General features: G+C 29.3%; 2 protein-coding genes across 2 annotated transcripts; one reads left to right on the forward strand and one right to left on the reverse strand.

The window, feature by feature from the left end:
* Positions 1-4,819: 4,819 nt before the first annotated feature.
* On the reverse strand, positions 4,820-5,143 carry OCT59_026953 (uncharacterized protein; the record flags this gene model as incomplete). The annotated part of the gene is made up of 1 exon (XM_025326125.1): positions 4,820-5,143. One exon carries the CDS (start codon positions 5,141-5,143, stop codon positions 4,820-4,822), a length of 324 nt encoding a protein of 107 aa, XP_025177607.1.
* Positions 5,144-5,959: 816 nt separating this feature from the next.
* On the forward strand, positions 5,960-8,453 carry OCT59_026954 (uncharacterized protein; the record flags this gene model as incomplete). The annotated part of the gene is made up of 11 exons (XM_066136606.1): positions 5,960-6,006; positions 6,076-6,178; positions 6,360-6,368; positions 6,467-6,653; positions 6,807-7,020; positions 7,093-7,252; positions 7,381-7,472; positions 7,539-7,670; positions 7,731-8,026; positions 8,099-8,241; positions 8,325-8,453. 11 exons carry the CDS (start codon positions 5,960-5,962, stop codon positions 8,451-8,453), a joined length of 1,512 nt encoding a protein of 503 aa, XP_065993077.1.
* Between the last annotated feature and the right edge of the window lie 13,984 nt (positions 8,454-22,437).

A 22,437-nucleotide genomic window follows, 5' to 3' on the forward strand; every position in this document is an offset into this window, starting at 1 on the left:
TGCACATGTGCATTATTTGTTTTATTTGTTTTGATTTTACGTACATAATTTTCTTTTATAATTTTCTTTCTTGTTTTTAATGCATGTGTGCATAAGTAGTTGTATCTGGGGCCAGAACATAACTAAAAAAACACAGTTTACATATAGAATTTGTCAAGTTGTGAAAGTTATTATATTATTTATCTATATGTCCGAACGTCTCTGCTCAATTTTTTGTTCTTAACAACCCAAATATTATTATTATTTTTTATTTAATCCTATTAATTATAAACTGGTTGTATTAAGATTACAGGTAAGTGGTTTCTTTTTTCCCTGAACGAAGCTTGCCACCTCTACGTGGTGTTCAGGAGTAACAGTTGTATGTTTATAACTGGCCAAGAGCAAGCAATATTTTATTTTAAATATTTTTGGATTTTTTGCGCCATTTTGTATTGAATATCACGTAAAAATGTTTATTCATAATATTATTCATAATATTAGCGTCATGTTGCGTATAAAATCGTAAAAATCAAAGGGAGTTGTAAAAAGAAGTATTTAGATTTTCAAAGTTTCGGGTCGTGTTACAGTTTGACCCGACCCGATTGAATTGGAAACTTGGAGATAATGGCGTCACAACTCTTTTTTTTAAAAAAAAAATCACTATTGAAGTTTAATTTATCGAAAATATATTAAGTTATTAATATATAGTTTTTAAGATGTAAATATTACTAAAAAAGAAAATTTTTTATTGTTTAATAAAGATTTAACAAAAAACTTTAATATTGCTTTTAATTTGTAGTATAGTCAGCACAATTATTGCTAATGACAAAAAGTTGCTTTTTGATTGCACATTTCTGGTAGATGATCTGAATTTTTGGACCACGAGAAACCATCAAAGCTGCTTTATCGGATGATTTTACTGAAGGTGTCACTAAGACTTGGAGACAATATAATGGAACCTGTAAATTATAAGTTTTATAAACTTCAAAGATCACATTCATATTTTTATACCATTACTTCTCGTTTTTACTAAAAAAGATTTGTGCGAACGTAATAAAATAAAAGATCTTGCGCGAGCATAATATATAATGTAAATTTAAGTTTGATTAAATAAATTTGAAATATTTATATTTTTTACACTATGAAAATTATGTAATTTTTTCTAAAACCATGGATATTACCTAACCTGATGAACATTATTACGATATTTTCATAATTTTTTCATACTTTATAATTGTTTTTACAAATTTAAGAAATCAAAATTAAATGAAATAAAATCAAAATTTAAAAACATTAACATCTAGAAAAATAATGATTTGAACGTTTAAATTTCTTTTCAAAAAAAAAAACACTTATAAATATATAAGATATTCTGTATTTTTATTTATTTTAAAATATATTAAAAAATATTAAACAAAAAATAAAACTAAAAAAAAAATTAAGAATTTCTAGGAGAAAAGAAAAGAAAATATTTAAATTAACTAGAAATACGGGCATCACATGAAACCTACTGTACAGTATATAACTTCACAAAGGTTACTTAAATAAATGAAATCTAATCATCACGAAACACCTGTTTAAACATAATCACACGATATTATCTTGTTTCATGATTAGTAAATAATTAGGTCAATAATTATGAATACATTATTGAAATGACTCAGAATAATTCTTTTAATCCACTATTATAATTTTTACTTACCGATTAATCAAAAGCAAAATTATCAATAAAAGTAATTTAGAATATTATATTTTTTTAGTATAATAACTATATTAATAGATAATTATCTCAACAAAGAAACAATGCAAAATAGTAAAAAAAATAAATTTCCTGCATGATCTTCATCATCTATTTCGTATCTTACCTTAGATCGCACAGTCTAAGCAATCAGTATTTATTATCCATGTACTTTGATAAATTTTCCATCCCATATCTGAAATATGGTTTGGCGTAGCCCAATGATAAGTATCCTTAAATAATATATTTCCTGGATGAAAATCACGATGAACCATCCGTTTTTGATGAATTTCTTTCAGAAACAAAAGTTTAATTGATGGTAATATACTAAAACTAATAGGGAATGAAAGAAATATGATGATTTGAATGACATTATTGAAAATATGATAAAATGTTAAATTGTTTATCGCGAGATAATTGATAAAATGAAAAATAAAATGACAATAATTGGAAATTATCAATTTCATACTAAAAATTTTAATAAGTTCATGATTTATTTTTTGGAAATTCGTGAAGATACATGTTGAATTTGCTTATTTATCTTAATAAAAACCTTTGTGTAGAAGCTATTATAAAATTTTTGACACCTATATATATATTGCTCAGGGTCCCCGCTGATATACCATATATTTTTAGAATTCCATCAGGAATTATCAAAGTTATTATAATTATCAATTGAATATGTTTTAACCTAAAGAAAGAAACCAAGTTAATTATAATATTTAAGAAAAGTGTTCAAATAGTTAAATATTTACAGTACATACCTCATTTAGAAAATTACTGGAAATATTCTGAGAATCATTTAAAACATTTTAAAACCATTGATTCATTTAATTGTATATCTTTATGTTCAACTAATTTTAATTGCATTTCTTCAATTAATCTATCAATTTATTTATTATTACTGGTCCAGTTTGTAAAATTTCATTCAAATAACTTTTTTACATCATTTATATTCTAAATTTACATATTTATTAACATATTATCACAAACAATTTTAAAAATTGATTTAGAAAATATTTAAAATTAAATTTATAGAAAACTTACATATCTTGTTCAGAAATTCATTAGTAAGATTTCGTGAAGTAATTAAATATAATAAAATAACTTCTCTATTTACTGAATTTCTTGTATATTACTATATTCCAAATGTTGTATAATTAACCAATTTATTTTACATAGTTTACGCTATCCCATAATTTTTATAGATAAAATATAGTACAAACTTAACACTACTACCTTCTACTACTAGTGCTAATCATGATTATATAAAGCAAGCTACACAATATTATTAATTCGTGATTTTTTTTTTTTTAGTGAAAACATTTTGTCGAAAGATTTTCAAAGTCCCAATTTCATCAAAAAATTAATTACTCATTCAAATTTTTTATAAGTATTAACGAAACGATATTAATAAATAATAATTACAAAATTTGACGTTCAATTAAAAATTTACAAGTATTAATACATATTGCTATTTTTCAAGATCGGTAATATAAGGTACCAGGGAATACAGAATTTGAATGTAAAGAAGGGGACCTAAAAGAAAAAGACCTAAATAAAGAGAAAACCTAAATGGACCTAAAAAAAAAAAAGACGAAAAAAAAAGTTAAAATACCACACACATTCTCCCTCTCCCACGCAACACTCCCAACCTACATACCTAAAGAGAGACGTAAAGAAAAGGGCCTAAAAGAAGATCTAATAAAGAAAAGACCTAGACAGAGAGAAGATAACCTAAAAAAAAAGATGACGAAAAAAAAATAAAATGAAACACCACATACACAAACCCATACACACACAAACCCACACTCTCGCACTCCCACACCCACACACACTCCCACACTCCCACACCCACAATCCCACACTCCCAACCCACACTCCCACTTCCACACTCCCAACCCGCACTCCCACACTCACACACACACCACACTCCCACACCCACTCCCACACTCCCACACCCACACTCCCAACCCACACTCCCACTTCCACACTCCACACCCACACACACTCCCACACTCCACACTCCCAACCCACACCCACACTTCCAACCCACATACCTAAAGAAAGACATAAAGAAAAGGGCCTAAAAGAAGATCCAATAAAGAGAAGACCTAGACAGAGAGAAGATAAACCTAAAAAAAAGATGACGAAAAAAAAAGACAACGATACAAAAGAAAAAAGACGACGAAGAGAAAAAAAAGATGACGAAATGAAAAAAAGAGTCTAAAAGAAAATCTAATAAGAGAAGACCTAGACAGAGAGAAGATAGACCTAAAAAAAATGACGAAAAAAAAATAAGATAAAAACACCACACACAAAACCCACACTCCACACTTCCACACTCTCAACCCACATACCTAAAGGAAGGCGTAGAGAAAAGGCCTAAGAGATAGAAGACCTAATAAAGAGAAGCCTAGGCAGAGAGAAGATAGACCTCGAAAAAAAAAGACGACGAAAGTATATATTGTGTATATATAATATTGTAGTTGATGGAAAAAAAGACGATGAAAAAAAAGAGGTGAGGTATTGAGGGTATATAAATACTTTTTTCGAATACAATACACAGGGAGATTAAATAAATTGATTACATATTACTATGACTCATTTTTTAATATTTCCCTTCCCATGAAATAAATGGGTAATCCCCTCTGGAGCGTGTCACTCATTAAATAATTTAAACTATTTTAAACTAAAATTAGTAATTTCCCGGCTATCTATATGAGGAAATAAGTAAACGGTCATTTATAAACTCAGCTAATCACTCGCAATTTTTAAAAGGTGACACTTAGTGCGACAGGGGATTACATAATTAATATCTTTCCGGTTCTTCCGACTGTTTTGCTGCGGCTTGTTGAACTTAGTATATTATTAAAGTGCACCCCGTATCAGATTCCAAAAAAATGTTACCTTCCTTATGAAATTAAATAGATTAATGCAATTTATAGTACGTTTTCACATAATTTTATTACTGTAATTCCTAAAATTCTTTGTATGTCATATATTAATTGGAATTCGCTTGTAAGTTTAATGGTTACTTTGTAAATTTCATTCATTGATGTGTTGCCAGATATTTTCTTTGGAAATTCACGTTTAAAGAATTCATTTGATGAATATGTTTTCCAAAAGATGATTTTTAATCTCCTGTGGATTAATGATTTCCGCCTTAAAACAAAGCGAACGAAAGTTGACAAGAAATTTAGTGGCATTATCTTCATCATCTTGGAAACTCATTTGATCTAATCTATACTTGCAACCATTTTTATATATTTCAAAAGTGGAATGGGTTTTAAGAGCCTTTGAAAGTTCATTAAGTATATTTATTTCATTGGAGATAGATATCGGAGAATCAATATTTAATTTACGTAATTTCAAAATATCTCTTTCTTGTCTAATAATATTAATTAAAGAACTTGCTTTACCCATTCTTCAGGCAGGATGAACGATCCCCTTATATCGTATCTTGTTATATAAAATCAAATAATAATTTTATATTGATAAAAGTGGTCGTGGTCCTTAATTTATTTATTCGAATTCAATGGATTCAATGATATTATCGTTCTGGAAACGAAAATGAAACTATTTTGTAAATATTTAGTATTTACAGTGTCATGATACCGATGCCAAGAATATACTAACACACAAACATAACTATTTTCCTTTATTTGGTTTTAACCATTAATAATAGCACACTCATTATTTATTAGGAAAAATAAAATATGGTTAATTATCTTTCATGAAATAAATAACCTGGTCCCGTTCGAATAAATAACAAATAAATCAGAAACAAATTTATTTAGCTAGTTTCTCCGGCTTTTTTTGATAAATATATACTGTAGTTCATAGTATCATTTTCTTTATATCAAAGCGACTCCAAACATCTATTGACTGATATTTTATATTTTATGCAGATACTTTACAACGGACGTCCTTAACGTACAGTTGGGTGTACAATTTTAACGTACAAACTAACCCAGTTATGCACTTGCACGTGATAGAGTTAACGTTAATTCCGGTGTTAATATCGTACACCCTCATTGTACAATGAAAATTTGTATCGTACGGCAAAAAAAAAAATTTTTTTTTCTATTCCTAATCCCGGCTAGATTCAATTAATTCTATTGTTAGTTTATCACGTGGAACATAACCAATAAAAACCACTTTGTTCAAGTATATGTAGATCAACCAAATTATGGCGCGACGCGTTTCTCTTTATTACGAATAACTTTTACAACACTTATTATGAATTCTTGGAATCGTTATTTTGATGATATTCCTGTTAATAACTGGTCTGTTTTCCAATTTCATAAAAATTGGATCGATGTTCACAAAAATGAACCTGAGAAACTAATTTATAGCAAGGCTATGGACACGCTTATTAAAAGCCTCCGCGCGATTATTAATCGGAGCGCGGATCTCTCAAAAATCTGGAAAGCTAACGAACTTTTAGCCAAATGTCAGGCAAGTACTTTCTCCGTATAGGAAATGTCCTCCGCAGTGATCTTTTAGTTGACTGCGGTTGTCCACGACAAGGAAGACACAACTTTTAGTTGTCCTTCTGAAGATCTTTTAGATCGTTGTGGTTGCGACGTCCATAACAAGGAAGACGTAACTTTTAGTTGTCCTTCTGATGATCTTTTAGATCGTTATGGTTAATATATTAATAGCATTTTTTATTTTTTAACGTTAATGGTACGCTAAAAGCATTTTAAATATATTAATAGTATTTTTCTTTTTTTTTGTATCAAGAACCAGAATCATCGTAAAGCAGGAAGCAATATAGATAAATTATGGCTTTGTGTTGAAAAAACTTTTCAAGAAAAGAATATTAACGCGGGAACGAACTGCATACAGCTTGTTTCTTGCGAAGGCGTCAACATTAGTAATGTTGGAGATAAACGGTCTTTGGCAACTCCGATAACTGATAAGCACCTAGGTATATATTATTTAGTTTTTTTCAGTGCCTTGAAATTAACCAATTAGATAACAAATATAATAAATATTAAATTCCATTATTAAATAGGTATGTTATTATTTATAGTTATTCAATTTATTGAATATTACATTAAAGTAGATTTTGAAACGGAAGATAAGGAAAACTCATATAAACGCCGACGTGAAGATCTGGATAACGTAAACTTTCTTTATGATGAAAAAAATACTAATGAGGAGGATGAATTAGAAAAACATGCCGAAGAGACCATCCAATATAATGGAAAGATATGGATTGTGGGTAGCACGAAGATCAATGTACGTGATGCGTTAACAAAATGGCAAAAACGAAAAGACCGACCGCGCACCGAGTAATTATTTCTTATAATATGTTTAAAATGCATTATGTTTATACTTGATATGTTTATATTGGAAAATTTTAGTCTAGCATTTTACGATATTATAGATGTTACTCCAGGGTCAAATAGTGACTTTATACGATCCCAGCCTAATGATGCAATATATGAGATGAAGCAATTTGGATCATCAGAAGAGCCATCTATCGCGAATGATGTGAAAGAATTAATTGTTAAATTTATTAAGGTATATGTGGTCTATTCTTTGTCTCATTATATACAGTACAATTTAATCAAACCCATGGGTTGTTTAAAATTATAGCATAATTATTGGATGCCTTTTTTTTAAATATTCTACTTAATTTAATAATATAGGCAAACGATTTTCGCAAGGTTGTCGATGAGAACTATGTTGAAACACGAAAAAACGATACTCTGAAATTTATATGGGACTTTGCGAATCTTCTGTAAGAATAAGATAATTTAGTCTTTGTTTTTTTTTCGAAGTCTCACATCCAAGTTCTTTTTCTTAGTGCGGAATCTTTTGAAAGAGACAACGACCTTACAGACTTTGATTTGTCTGAACTAGCATATCGAGAAATTTTTCTGGCACCTCTCATTCGTAGTTTGTTCCGTGGAATGCATCGGGAGATGCGCATTTTTTTGTGAGTATACTTAAAAGTTTGCTTAAACTTGATCTATTTTTAATGAGTATATCCATGCAGCGGTGAGAAACATTTATTCGCATCATCTGAAGAACTTAATCTCGAAAAAACTGATAAAGAATCTCGTGAAGTTGGACGAAAAGTTGATATCATTTGGTCTTTAAAGTCAACAGACCTTGAATTTACTGTCGGTGAAGTCAGTGGACCACCAAACCAGCGCAGCCATCCACGCTTTTTCAGTGATAAATTAAAGATCGCTAAGATGTTGAAAATCATAATCAATAGGATTGTAAGAAAGCATTGTGGTACAGGTGTGAAACTTAGCTCGTTAAAACTATACGGATTACAAATATATAGTAAGTGTTAACGTATTTGAAAATGATCCATGTTGCATAAGAATTTTATTATTAAATTTTCTTTTATATCAGATAATGAAGTAATTTGCTATGAATTGTCAGTACCCTTTCGAGGGTTATATATCTTCCGCGAAGTTCTTCGGTCGAAATTGCCAACTAATAAGGTTGAATTGGCGTTAATATCACGATCCATACCAACGTTGCTCAAATTCAAGGTTTGTTCTTTTTATTTGTTCTACACCAACCATCTCTTACATCTAACGCACCTAAAAAAATTTTATTATATCACTATTATCAGGAGTTGCTCGAACAGAGTCAAAAAAGTCTGAAAGATTATATTGTGGACGCATACATTATGTCAATAGATTCTGGTGAAAGCGCAAACCAGTTTATCACGTTTACGAAACAGGATAAAAAAAACAAGTAGCCGCCATAATATAGAAAGTGTTTTAACAAAACCTGTAACAGAAGAGCTTTATTATTTTATTAATTATTTAATTTCTTTATAACTACGTGATATTAAAATGTAACACGACGGTCAAGTTTAATCGATTTTTCTTTTTGTAGTCAAAAAAATAATAAAGCGTTTATTTGACACATATCGGGTTCGTATAAAATGACTACTGTACGTCTGTACCTACTGTATATGTGGTGGCGTGAGTATAACCACCAAGACTGCACAAAAATTTTAAATTTTTAAGTTCAAAAATAATAAAAATACTGAAATAAATAAATTTAATCTTAAATAATTTAGTTATATAATTCGCCAATAATCAAAACTTAACCTGTAAATATCTGAATGGCAACAGTTGTTTACGAGTCGCCGCGGTATATAAATTTATCTTTAAAATAATATAAGAAAGTCCATTTCTCTGTTTAATCTCAAATAATAACGATGAAAAATCAATTTCTCGGTTGAATTTCAACTAATAATTCGACATAATCAACCAAAACACCGACTTTCCCAAACAATAAAGCTATCTACTGTTATACATAAACAGTACACGGTAGGGATTGGGAACGACTCGCTTGATCCGTTCCGGTTCCTAACCGATTCTATTGAACGAATCGACTTGAGCTTAACTGATCATATCAAAAACTTATCGGAACCGATTCGGAACCGAAAGCATCGAACCAAAAGGAACGAATCAACTCAAACCGCTCAACCGCGAACCTTTTCCATTCTAATGTTGCAATGAACACATGATCATAACGGGGTGACATTTAGGTTTCGATTAGTGACCCATGATACTACTACCTTGCTAATCATTTTTAATAAGTAAAATTATGTTCCGCAGAATAACCTTGGTAATAAATTATAGATTTACGGATTAATTTGGATAGTTCTTTAATTATATTTCTTCAACAATGATGTTGAGAATTTAACAGATATAAAAAATTTTTATAATATTAAAATTTATTTGTTAAATTTTAAAAATAGAGGCTGAGGGAAGTTCGGGGAGTGTCATTATCAGTGTATCAGTGTAATAATATCAATAATATCCAATAAGTTAGGGATGTTAATAACAATTCCATTAAAGGCTGATCATTGTAAGGATCTATTATAAATAATGTGCGCTCTGCGCTACAAAATTTCAACCAATTTGTCATCCTGATCGATAAATCACACTTATTCGGGATTTCGTACTAATTATTGAATTTGTCAAAGTTTTTAAACCACATGAAGTCATATCAGATATGCGCTCTTGCATATGAAAATAAAAATAATAATGAGCGCCATTATGAAATATCGCGCTTATATACATTCAATCACATCCAATTTTCATCATTGCAGTATCAATGAGCATTTTATATGAAATTTCCTTTAAATCTCAATTACGATACTGAGCGATTGATTCCACACGGTTCTACTGTAAGGTTTATAAGTATATTTTTGAGTCTTGGTATTGTAAAGTATATTAATTAGGATGAACCGATGAAGATTTATTTTAATTATTATTTTTTTATAATAATAAATTGCATATACTTTATTACCGTATAAAAATTCATGTTACATATTATTTTCGTGACCTTTTTGCTACTTGGAAATTACCACGCTTCTTCTTATTTGAAACTGTCATATAACACTCATCACAATAGTGTTAATATATTTCATTCACGCTAACTTTTTCAGATTCATCAAATTCATCTTCTGGTACTTTTCCACACTGAAAGCAAATGTCTTCAAATAAACCACTTGAACAATAGGAAACTTCCAGTTTTAGAACGAAGCAAAACACGTACAATTATAGATTTTACTTTTTATAAAAAAAGTGGCGGAAGATAGATTTACATAGATTTAACAATTTATCTTTGTTTGTGTAATACAAGATATATTTGTACAAAATATAATACATATAATATGAAAAAGAAAAAAAAATCCCCGTCAATTTTAAAATTTTATGTCACGAATATCTAAAAATTAATTTTGCCCGGCCTAATCTAATGAAAAAAATTTTAAATTTTTATTATTTATTATTATCCTTCAATAAATTTATTTCGTAATTATTGTATTGTAATGTTTTGATATTATTGTGATATGCCTGGTATGACTTTCCAATTTTTTTTTTTAAAAAAAAAATTCAAACCGAGACGGAATAATCCTTATTACAATTTATTGGTAGATATTTTTGTCAGAAATATACGGGATCCCATTTTTATCTAATTTAAAATTAATTATAATTCGTCATTCTTGATTTTTGACAGATTATAAAAGAATAAAAGTACCGTATTATTAATCGAATATTAAAATAGATACACTTTGACAGAACATTTTTACTTTATCAATTTATGTCATACATTAAATTTGTATCAAAAAAATATATGATAATAATAAAACTTATTTTTTATTGACGTAAAAATTTATAATTTATTTGCATCCAAAATTATTTTAATAAATACTTATTGATTTGAATGTTCATCTCTTGACAGACTTGACGTTCCAAGGTATTATTATTATCATGTCGTTCTTGTCTTAAAAGGCACGATTTTCATACAACGTTCATCCAATGGAATAAATGAAGCCTTATTACTTGCATTCTGCTCAAGTTGAATAAGGAATAGATATGCGAATGATAATCATCTAATTTTCAAGAAAATTCTGTCATAAAAAAAATGTCGTCATATAAATATCAAAAAATTTGAAAACTATTGCATAACTTACTGTAAAATTTGTTTTAGGTCAAGAATTTCCTTCGCATTATCATTGTTTATGACCATACTTCTAAAATCAATTGATTACATGGATGAGCATAAATTATCCGCAATAATTGTCATTATATTGTTTCGTGCAACGGCGAGATACTTTGCGTTAATAGAAAAAGGTTTTTTTAGTGGGAAAAAAAGGAAAATAAGGTCTTTCGGATGAATTAATTGTGTATATTTGACGCTCATTCAACATTCAGGACTATTCTATTTTCTTAATTTTTATTGTACACCTCTTGGGACTAAAAAAGTATGGTGTGATTATAAAAATACTATATGATGTGACTAAAGAGGGGTTTTTTTTTGATAAGTTTATTAGTAACATGGAGCTAACGTAAATGTGCTTATAAGGAGGGTGTGATTATATCTGAGTGTGCCTATAAAGGAGAGTCGACTGTATTTTATTTTGTTGTTATATTCTCTGTAAAAATTCCATGATTTTTCCGTGAATGTATCTTTTTCACAGAATTTTTACGAAAGTCACGGAGAAATAATGGAAATATTCGGATAAAAATTTTTTATAGGGATTAAATTACAAAATTAATTGAAAATTTTTTCGCAACCTTGGAAGTATAAAGACGAACTATCAAGTTTTGAATCAGACTTTTCTATTTAATATGTTATAAAAATTATCTTTTTTATCACAATTATTTAAATTATTTAAGTTTTTAAAATAATAAATAATTTATTCGGTTATTTTAATAGAAAAAACCAACAATAAAATTTTATAATGTGAAAAGGATTATAAGAAATATTTTAAATAAATGTTTCTTCATTTTTTTTTTATTATAATATTTTTAAGTTATAAAATGTTATTTTTTTTCTTGAAAAAAAAAAATCGCGAAAAATCTGACCAATAAAATTCGGTAAATCACGTTACCGAAATTTTCTTTAGCGTACATTTCAATTGAAAGTAGTTCATAGTGACGCTTAATATTATTAATTTTAAATAAGAGCGCATATGACTTCATATGTTGTGCACAAAATATTTACGAATAATGTGCACTCTAATAATAATTTATGTCACACTATTTTTTGACCGACATCACCTATTAGAGTTCGAATTTGTTAAGGAGCTTCCCCTTTTCTCATAATCATAATTTGTAGATCCCTTACAATGATCAGTTTTTACAAATAGATAATGAAATATTCGTTTGCTCTGATTGGATGGCCCTTTGACTATCTTTATCGGAATATATTTATTTATATACTGATAATAATGATACTTTCCAAACTTTCTTCAACTTTCACTTTTAAATGATTTATTTTATCGTATAAAAACATATAAATATCCCTGAAAAAATTATCTGAGATGATTATTAACCTGCTTGAGAATTTTACAATTAATGATTGTGCTTTGTTGTTAAGTGCAGCATTAATGACATATGTGGCATATTATTATTATACATATTTTACTCGTGTTAACCCTTTACCTGGCCCAATCCCAATCCCATTCATTGGTAATTTGCCCCATATTCATTGGCAGTTTAAGGGAGATGCTCAAATGTTTTACGATTATTGTCACGAGAAATATGGTGACATATATGAAATTTATTCAACTTATACAGGCGTACGGTCTATAGTTTTATGTCGAAAAGAATATATTGAAAATTTTTTATCAGAACGAAGTGCACATTGGACGAGATTTCCCAATTTCAAAGGGCCAGATGAATTGGGAATTGAAGGAAAAGGATTAGTATTCAATAATAATTTTAAATCGTGGATATATAATCGTCATTTTTTTTTACAAGCCATTATGTCACCGAAATTTACTGATGAAGCTATTGATTGGACAAATGAACGTTTCAATAAATTAGATAGTTATTGGAATAAATTATTTCTTAAAGAAGAAATTATCAAAGAAAATAAAAATATATTTAATATGTTTCAATGGCTTAATCAATACTCATTTGATATGATTATTAAATTATTGACTGGTAAAAGACCTGATTTAATGAAAGCTTATTTTGATACTTTCGGTGATGAAAAATCCGGTCCATCAGCAATAGTCTGTGATTCTGCAAAAATAGTTCAAGCACTTCGCATATTTCTTGCAGATTATGCAATATTTTATTCCATTTCTCCTTTCTTACGACATTATTTTCCATTTTTTAAAAATAAAGCAGATAATTTACTTCAAAACATGAAGTTTGTTAATAAAAAACTTGATGCAATTATTAAGAAACGTAGACAAGAAATTGAAGATATACCGTTGGATGAACATTTACCGCATGATATATTGACATCAATGATTATTAAAAATACACTTCGTGATGTTAATTATATCGAAGCTGGTAAAGCCACGAAAGCTATGACTGATACTGAAATTCGCGGTAATTTATTTGATGGACTTCTTGGCGGATGTAACAAAGTAAGCAACTTTTTTAGAAAAATCATAAATGCGATGCTTTAATTTGAAATTATTTTAATCATTCATTTTCAAACATATCAAACATAGACTGCGAATATGCTTTCATTCATTATTTATTATATTTCACGTAATCCAGATGTGAAAAAGAAAATGCTAAAAGAAATTGATAGTATATTCCAAGATGATAAAATACGACCAATCACAAAAGATGATTATTATAGTTTAAGCTACTGTGAAGCAATTGTAAAAGAAGTAGCTCGAATTCTCCCAGCTATGCGCTCATTTTCAAGATATACTAATAAATCTGATAAAATAGCAGGATATCAATGGCCAGCTGGCATAACGTTTATAATTGATATTAAAGCTATTCATAATAAAGATGATTATTGGGAAGAACCTAATAGATTTAATCCTGATAGATGGATGGTTGAAAATTTTGAGCCAAAGAAGAATTCTTTTATTATGTTTGGTGGAGGTTTAAGATCATGTCCAGGAAGAAAGTTGGCAATGATTGAATTAGTTTGTACAATGGTTTTATTGTTTAGGAAATATGATATTAATTTAGTAGATACGAATTCTCCTATTAAAACTAGGAGTATCGCTATTTTTGTTGATTGCTTCGAATTACTAGTTGAAATTAAACCAAGAAATTGATTTATTGAATTATAATTATTATTAGCTAGTTAAGATTAAACGTAAAAATAAGTTCATATATCGCGGCGGCACGTAAATAACCGTCACCATTCATAGAGATAATTATGTTGATTATTGGTGAATTATGTAATTTCGTTAGGGCAGTGACATATATTACATAATATTACTTTAATATAAGAGCTTACCCCTATTACCCCTAAGATATATATATTAATTACCTTTATATAGTAATATATGTAACCTAAGATTTATGAATACCTCACCCCTTAAAATATTACCTAATATAATGCCACGGCCCTTATTTAAAGTTAAATTTGTCATTTAAATATTTTTATTATTGCTGTACTATATAAATTTTGACAATATAAGTATAACCGTGCAGTCATGTCGGTTATACCCACCACATATACAGTAAGTATTTTATATGATGCGTTAAAAATCACGAACATGACATGTGCAAACAAACGATGGTGGCCACTTGCTGTTTCGTAAATGTGATAAACCGATTTGCGCTTTCACCAAAATCTGTTAATATAATATAATCTTTCAGATTTTTTAGTCTCCATTCAAGCAACTCCTGATAATAGGTTTATATAATAAAATTTTGTTAGGTGTGTTAAAGAGATGGGCTGATGTAGAAAGAAAAGAATCAAACCTTGAATTTGAGCAACGTTGGTATGGATGTGATATTGTCGCCAATTCAACCTTATTAGTTGGCAGTTTTACCGCAGAACTTCATGAAAGATATGACATGTATATAAAGGCACCGACAACTCATTTCATTATCTGATATATTAAAATTGATAAAATTCAAATATGTTAATACTTACTATATATTTGTAATCCGTATAGTTTCAACGAGTTTAATTTTATACCTGTACCGCCATGCGTAAGACGGAATAAATCATATATCAGATATTCTTAATCTGAATTCGGGATCTGACAAAAATCCGGATATCAGGTGATGAATTATCAATTTTTTTTATTTTGCTAGATATAATTTATTTCTGGCGCACATCTGAAATCTGTGTCACGCCACAGCTCTTGATCACGTGACACATCCAATCAGATTATCTCATTATCGTGTTGTACTGATAAATATCCTTAGAAAAAAACGAAGTTAAAAAAAAAGAGATGAAAAAAAAGCAGTATTTTTCTTAAAATATTATTATAAAAAAATTATTTTATTACTTTTATAATAAAGACATTTAAGAAATTATTCTTTTACACTTTATTAACTTTTAATAAACAAATAAACAAACTATTTTTAAAGAAAATAGTTTTTAGTAAAAACGTGAATTATTCTATGAATATTTGAATCAGCTTGATACTAGGTATTTTTTACATCTGAATAATGATCTCAAAGCTTGGCGCAGCCAATTGATTGTGGCGCAACAAAAGTCATAAAAAGAAATTTTTTTTCTAATAATAAATTGCCATTAAAAGTTACTAGCTAGGTGTAATTTTTGAATTTACTTAGAGCGACAAAGGCGGTTTTAAATATCGTTATCGATTTATTTATTCTTTCGCCAAATCTATTTTTTAAAAAATCATCGTCAAAATCGACATTCAAAACCTTCTTCCGAATCCTAAGTAAACTTTCAGAGCAGGTGAAAATACCTCCATTATAAATTTATAAGCTTTTATGCTAAATAAAAAAATCTTAAAGACCTTTTTTGAAATCACCACGAACCTGGCCGGATATAGGTCAAACTATAGATTTTGATTATATACAGTAACTATTATCTTTTCTGCCGCTTATGGTTATTTTTACCATTACTATCTTCTTCAAGTCTTTTATTAGGTTCGATTACCCTTTGTTCTGCTGATTCTTTACGCGAGCTTGCTGAATACCTTGTAATCCATCCTTCAACTGTTTTTATTTCTGGCACTTCATTTTCCCTTCTTCAGCTAGCTCTTTTAGCTATATTACTATTTCTTTTGCAGACATTCGATCAATTTTGTTCACATTCCCTGCTAAAAAAACCTTTCTAAGTAAGTTTTCACCTTCATTGATATGCATTTTCCAGTGCCTTGTTGACCATATTTATGGCTACTTTTGAGCGCTCATCCACTTTTTAATGGAAAATTTTCGTTTATAACTAACAATGAATTGCAGTTATCAGTGATTTGTTCCTAAGCCGTAATATAGATATTATACCTATATGATGGTTTTTACTCTCAAAAGTGGTCTTATCTGAAATATTTACTAAAAAGATTAGGTTTCTTACGAACATAAATAGAACATTCACTACCGTACTTTCAGTCCGAGCAATGGGAAATTCCATACTAAATTTGGTTTCGTATGGGCGGAAAAACTAGGAGTTGACGTATTCAAGGGTTCTTTGATCAGATTTGTTGAGAATAACACCTATGTGCGGTAATAATACCTGAGCCTCCTTAGGCCACTCAAAATAAGATGATTTGTAATGCCTGGTATAGTTTTAACGAGCACTTGATTACGTTTTGGATCCAGATGAGCAACGGAGGTTCCGCCCAAGTTTTTTATAGCAACATCTATTATCTCACCTCCATCTAAATAGTAACAAACTCTTACTTATCTCTTGCTATTTAAAATATAATTATTTTAGCGAAAAAAAAATTTCAAATATAACAAGTCCTTACTCATTAATTAATATAATGCTTTAATTATAGGATGATTTTCAGTTCAAGATGTCCAATTTACACGCTTGTTCATGATACAGTAGATATTGATGGATGTTCCTCTTTTCGGTGAAATTCTGCAACTTACCTGCGATTGATGCGAATCAACGCTGGGTTTTCATCCCAGGTTCAAGGAAGTTCCATGAACATCGATATTATACCATTGGTTCCAATTTGCAACAATGGTCATCAATTCCGAATTGTGGTAACGTTCACCATTATCAGAAAAGATTTTGATCCACTTTGGTTTTGGGTCTAGCGTTTCGGCAACAGCATCAAAGAATGATGCTGTAAACCAAGTGTCTTGCTTGGTAGATCAGTGGTCAAATGCTTGCACATTAAGCTGCAAATCGTCACGTTTTGTAAAAACCAAAATCGTATGAAGATTCCATCCTCGTTTTCCAAAGAATTACGCCTTGGTTTCCCGGGCACTTTTAGGTAAAATTCTCGTTTTGTAATCGCATACCAATACCGTTCTACCATCATCAAGTTCTAAAAGTTTGCTTTGAAGTGATTCGAACAGACCTTTCTTGCCTGGTAAGCAAGAAAATAGTAAAGGTTATTTCGTGACTCCTCAATTGTAGTTCGAAGATTCTTTGGAAGTATAGGTAGCTAAATGTTCGATAAGCACGAACAGTTGATCGCGGATCTTATGTTCTTAATTACATTCCCCAAACACGTACAGTAAACAACGGTTAATTATATCCGAATGCGAGATTGTGCTTCTATATTTACAGCTATATTTACGGATCTTCATGGCGTAACTTCTCAAGTTCGTTCATCAATGTATTAATGTTTCTTGAAAATTATTAGATTTATTTTATTAGAGAATATTATGTATATTTATTTATAATAAATTCATTAAATGTAACAAATAAATGAATATTTTACCCACGATTCCTGTTTTACATTTGACTTTACCAAATTTATCAATGTATCAAACACTTCGTAGCAATAATCACTGCAAATATTATATAATCCGCCCAAATCTTTTCGATACACATGGCGACCACTTGCTAAGCGTGCGATAAGTCGCTTCGAATTTTGTCAGAGGGATTCTTTGTTATCCTTTAAATATAGTAACGGCAGGTTAGTTTTCGGATCAACGCGTTATGAGCTCATAGTGACATTATCTTTGTCAGAAAAAAACTCTTGAATTCTTTGTCTTTTATTTCAGAAATATAACTTCGTTTTAACTCTCGCGGGTCATCCTGATCATTTGCACGTCTATATTTCTTTGTGGCATTAATTAAATCGTTTGAAGTCTAAAAAAAATTAGAATAAATATTATTTTTCATGAAATAACGAAATAATTGACGAATTGTTTTTTATGTATATCAGCAAAATTTCTTGTATTTCCCTATGTCCAAATTTTTCCGCGATAATAGAGAATTCGTTGCTTTCTATCCAATCCACATTTATTGACTCTAATCGTTTCTTTAAAACTATTCTAAAATTCATCAATTATACTTTTCAATCGATTATTTTCTTTTATAGATCCATTTAGTAGATTCTTGTATTATAAAAGTAGCTATCGACTTTTTGGCAAAAATGAAGTTGTTTAAATTTAAAAAAAACATACTTTCGATCCTTGCTTTTAGTAGGGAGTTAACATATGTACAACTACGCTTTTCATCATCTTCGTTATAGCCGTTTAAGATGCATCATAAATTCTATAATACTTGACTCTTGCTCTTTCCACTCAGTAAAAAACGTATACTAATCAATTCCAACAACGGAAATTTTACGCTTTAGATTCTTTCAATTTCTTGGGTCATTAATTCAACATCATTCTATTCATTCACATTATATATTGGAGATTACTGTTAAATTTTCAATGCATTAATTGTAAAATGATGCTTAATTCCAAATAAAATATTACCATTATAATTTTTCGGAATTCCCATTTTCTTCCAGACTTTAGTTGGTGAAACATCACTGTAATATGCGATCCTTTCTTTCTTTTGGAATACTTCTATATGACAATATTTGCTTTCAATTATTTGGATAAAAAGACTTTGCTTTTCTCGATATTTGTGCATGAAACTTGTTTGATATCCTATTTGAATCACTTAAATTTATAATCAAAAGAGAAAGCTTGTCAACTGTTATCTTAAAGGACAAAACAAAACATCGGACAATAGTTCTTGGGTAATATTTTCATAAAATTGAAGTCCTGAATATCGTGTTTTATTATTGAATTTATAGCTTTTGAAGCAGATAAATAAAATTTTGAAGTTACATCTGACTCACAGGCATAACCTGGCTTTATAATCAAATTTTAACCACGTGTACCGATTATTGCACGGATCAAGAATAAATCTAACAATCATATCAATCGCGACAAATGGCTCTTCTGATGATCCGAACGCTTCATCTCATATATTCTAACCCTAATTCATACCTAATCCATACCTTAATCTCAATTTTATACCCTATCTAAACCATATCCTGATCGAACCCTAATCCTAATCAATACCCTAGACTAAAATTTTCCAATATTAAGTTATCAACATCTTGCATTTTAAACATATTACTGTATATCAAATAATTACTCGGTGCGCGGTTGGTCTTTCGTTATTGCCATTTGTTAACGCATCACGTACATTGATTATTTTGTTACCACAATCCATATCTTTCCATCATATTGAATTCTTCTCAGAATTGTTTTCCAATTCATCCTTGTTACCAGTATTTTTTTAAATCATTAAGAGAGTCTTCTATACGTCGGCGTTTATATGAAGTCTCCTTATTTTCAGTTTCAAAATCTATTTAGCATAATATTCAATAAATTGAATAAAACAAATCATAAAAAGGCACTGTGAAAAAGACTAAATAGTACCAAATTATCGGAGCCCCTAATGGTCGTTATCTCCAACATTGCTAATGTTGACACTTTCGCAAGAAACAAGCCGTAAGCAGTTTGTTCCCGTGTTAATATTCTTTTCTTAGAGTGTTTTTTCAACTCCAAGCCATAATTTATCTATATTGCTTCCTGTTTTACGTTGATTCTGGTTCTTGATACAAAAAAAAAAATAAAAAAAAATACTATTAATATATTTAAAATGCTTTTAGCGTACAATTAAAAAAAATGCTATTAATATATTAACCATAACGATCTAAAAGATCATCAGAAGGACAACTAAAAGTTGCGTCTTCCTTGTTATGGATGTCGCAACCACAACGATCTAAAAGATCTTCAGAAGGACAACTAAAAGTTGTGTCTTCCTTGTCGTGGACAACCGCAGTCAACTAAAAGATCACTGCAGAGGACATACATTTCCTATATGGAGAAAGTACTTGCCTGACATTTGGCTAAAAGTTCGTTAGCTTTCCAGATTTTTGGAAGATCTAAGCCACGATTAATAATCGCGCGGAGACTTTAAGAAGCGCGTCCATGTCTTGTTATAAATGTTTCTTAGGTTCATTTTTGTGAACTTCGATCCAATTTTTATGAAATTGAAAAATAATTAACAGGTATATCATCAAAATAACGATTCTAAAATTCATAGTAAGTGCTGTGTAATGAGTTCAGAACGCGTCGCTCACGAACACTGAACTAGTTTTAGTGATCTACAATGCTTGTTTTATTGGTTATGTCTCATGTGATTAATTATAAACCAATACAATTTATTGAATAACGTGACAAATAACTAATGAAATTACCGTCTGCGCCACCAGATTGCTCTGATTGATCGAATTAAGATATATATGATTTATTCTTTGTATCATTGTATTAACATACCTAACAAAATTTTATTATATGACTATCAGGAGTCAGTCTAAAAAACACATTTATGAAACAGTACAAAAAAAGCAAGTGGCCACCACAGCCGAGGTCGAAGAGATAGTGGAAACTTGTCCAATTTCCATGGTGTACGCAAGACTTCAATGAAGTTTGGAAATATTATGGAAATATTATGCAAATTGGACAAGTTTCAATCGCGCACATCAAGATTTCCCTAGTGGAAGCCATATCACTTCAAATATTTTAACAAATCTATAACAAAAATGAGAATTGTTTATGGAAGTTAAACTTTTTATATTACACTATTATTAAATTTTTTTTCAAGCGTTCGTTTTAACGTATAAAATGCTTACTATATATGCGGTGATATAACCGAAATGACTTCACGGTTGTATTTAAGAACTTTTAAGTAACAACAATAATAAAAATACTTAAATAAATTTTAATTCATCAATAATCAGCGGTATATAAACTTATTTTTACAAATAATATAAGAAAGCCAATTTCTTTGTTTAATCTCAACTAATGAAAATTATGACAACAACAAATCAATTTCTTGGTTTAATTTCAACTATTAATTTGACATAATCAGCTTTACATTTAATGAGCGAATTCATATCTACTAAATTAACATCATATTTTCTAAACAATAAAGCTATCGAACAAACTAATTCAATCATTACTAACTTTCTTCCTGGACATGATCTTAATCCTCCACCAAACATAATATAAAAGAATTCTTCTTTGGCTCAAAATTTTCAACCATCCATCTATCAGGATTAATCTATTAGGTTCTTCCCAATAATCATCTTTATTATGAATATCAATTATAAACAGTATGTCAACTGGCCATTGATATCCTGCTATTTTATCAGATTTATCAGTATATCTTGAAAATGAGCGCATAGCTGGGAGAATTCGAGCTACTTCTTTTACAATTGCTTCACAGTAGCTTAAACTATAATAATCATCTTTTGTGATTGGTCGTATTTTATCATCTTGGAATATACTATCAATTTCTTTTAGCATTTTCTTTTCACATCTGGATTACGTGAAATATAATATATAATGAATGAAAACATATTCGCAGTCTATGAATTAAAAAAAAAAGAATGATTAAAATAATTTCAAATTAAAGCGTCGCATTTATGATTTTTCTAAAAGTTACTTACTTTATTAACTCCAAGAAGTCCATCAAATAAATTAACGCGAATTTCAGTATCAGTCATAGCTCTCGTGACTTTGCCAGCTTCGATATAATCAACATCACGAAGTGTATTTTTAATAATCATTGATGTCAATATATCATGTGGTAAATGTTCATTCAATGGTGTATCTTCAATTTCCTGTCTACGTTTCTTAATAATTGCATCCAGTTTTTTATTAATAAACTCCATTTTTTGAAGTACGATATCTGCTTTATTTTTAAAAAATGGAAAATAATGTCGTAAGGGATGTTAATAACAATCAAATAGTCATCCAATCAGAACAAACGAATATTTCATTACAAATTTTCTTGTTTGTACTTTATAACTGATAAAGACTGATCATTGTAAGGGATCTACTGTATAACGCAATTATGATTATAACAATGAGAAAAAGGGGCTATGGTTTTGAATGGACTTTTGACAAATTCGAACTATACTAATAGGCGATTTGTCGATCAGTTTGAAAATTCAATTACGTAGGGCAAATTATTCATTAATGTTTTGCGCAACATATGAAGTCATATGCGCTTTTATAACGTCAAAAATTTTCGATAACGTGATT

Source organism: Rhizophagus irregularis, chromosome 7 (genome assembly GCF_026210795.1).
Source record: "Rhizophagus irregularis chromosome 7, complete sequence".
Classification (NCBI taxonomy): domain Eukaryota; kingdom Fungi; phylum Glomeromycota; class Glomeromycetes; order Glomerales; family Glomeraceae; genus Rhizophagus; species Rhizophagus irregularis.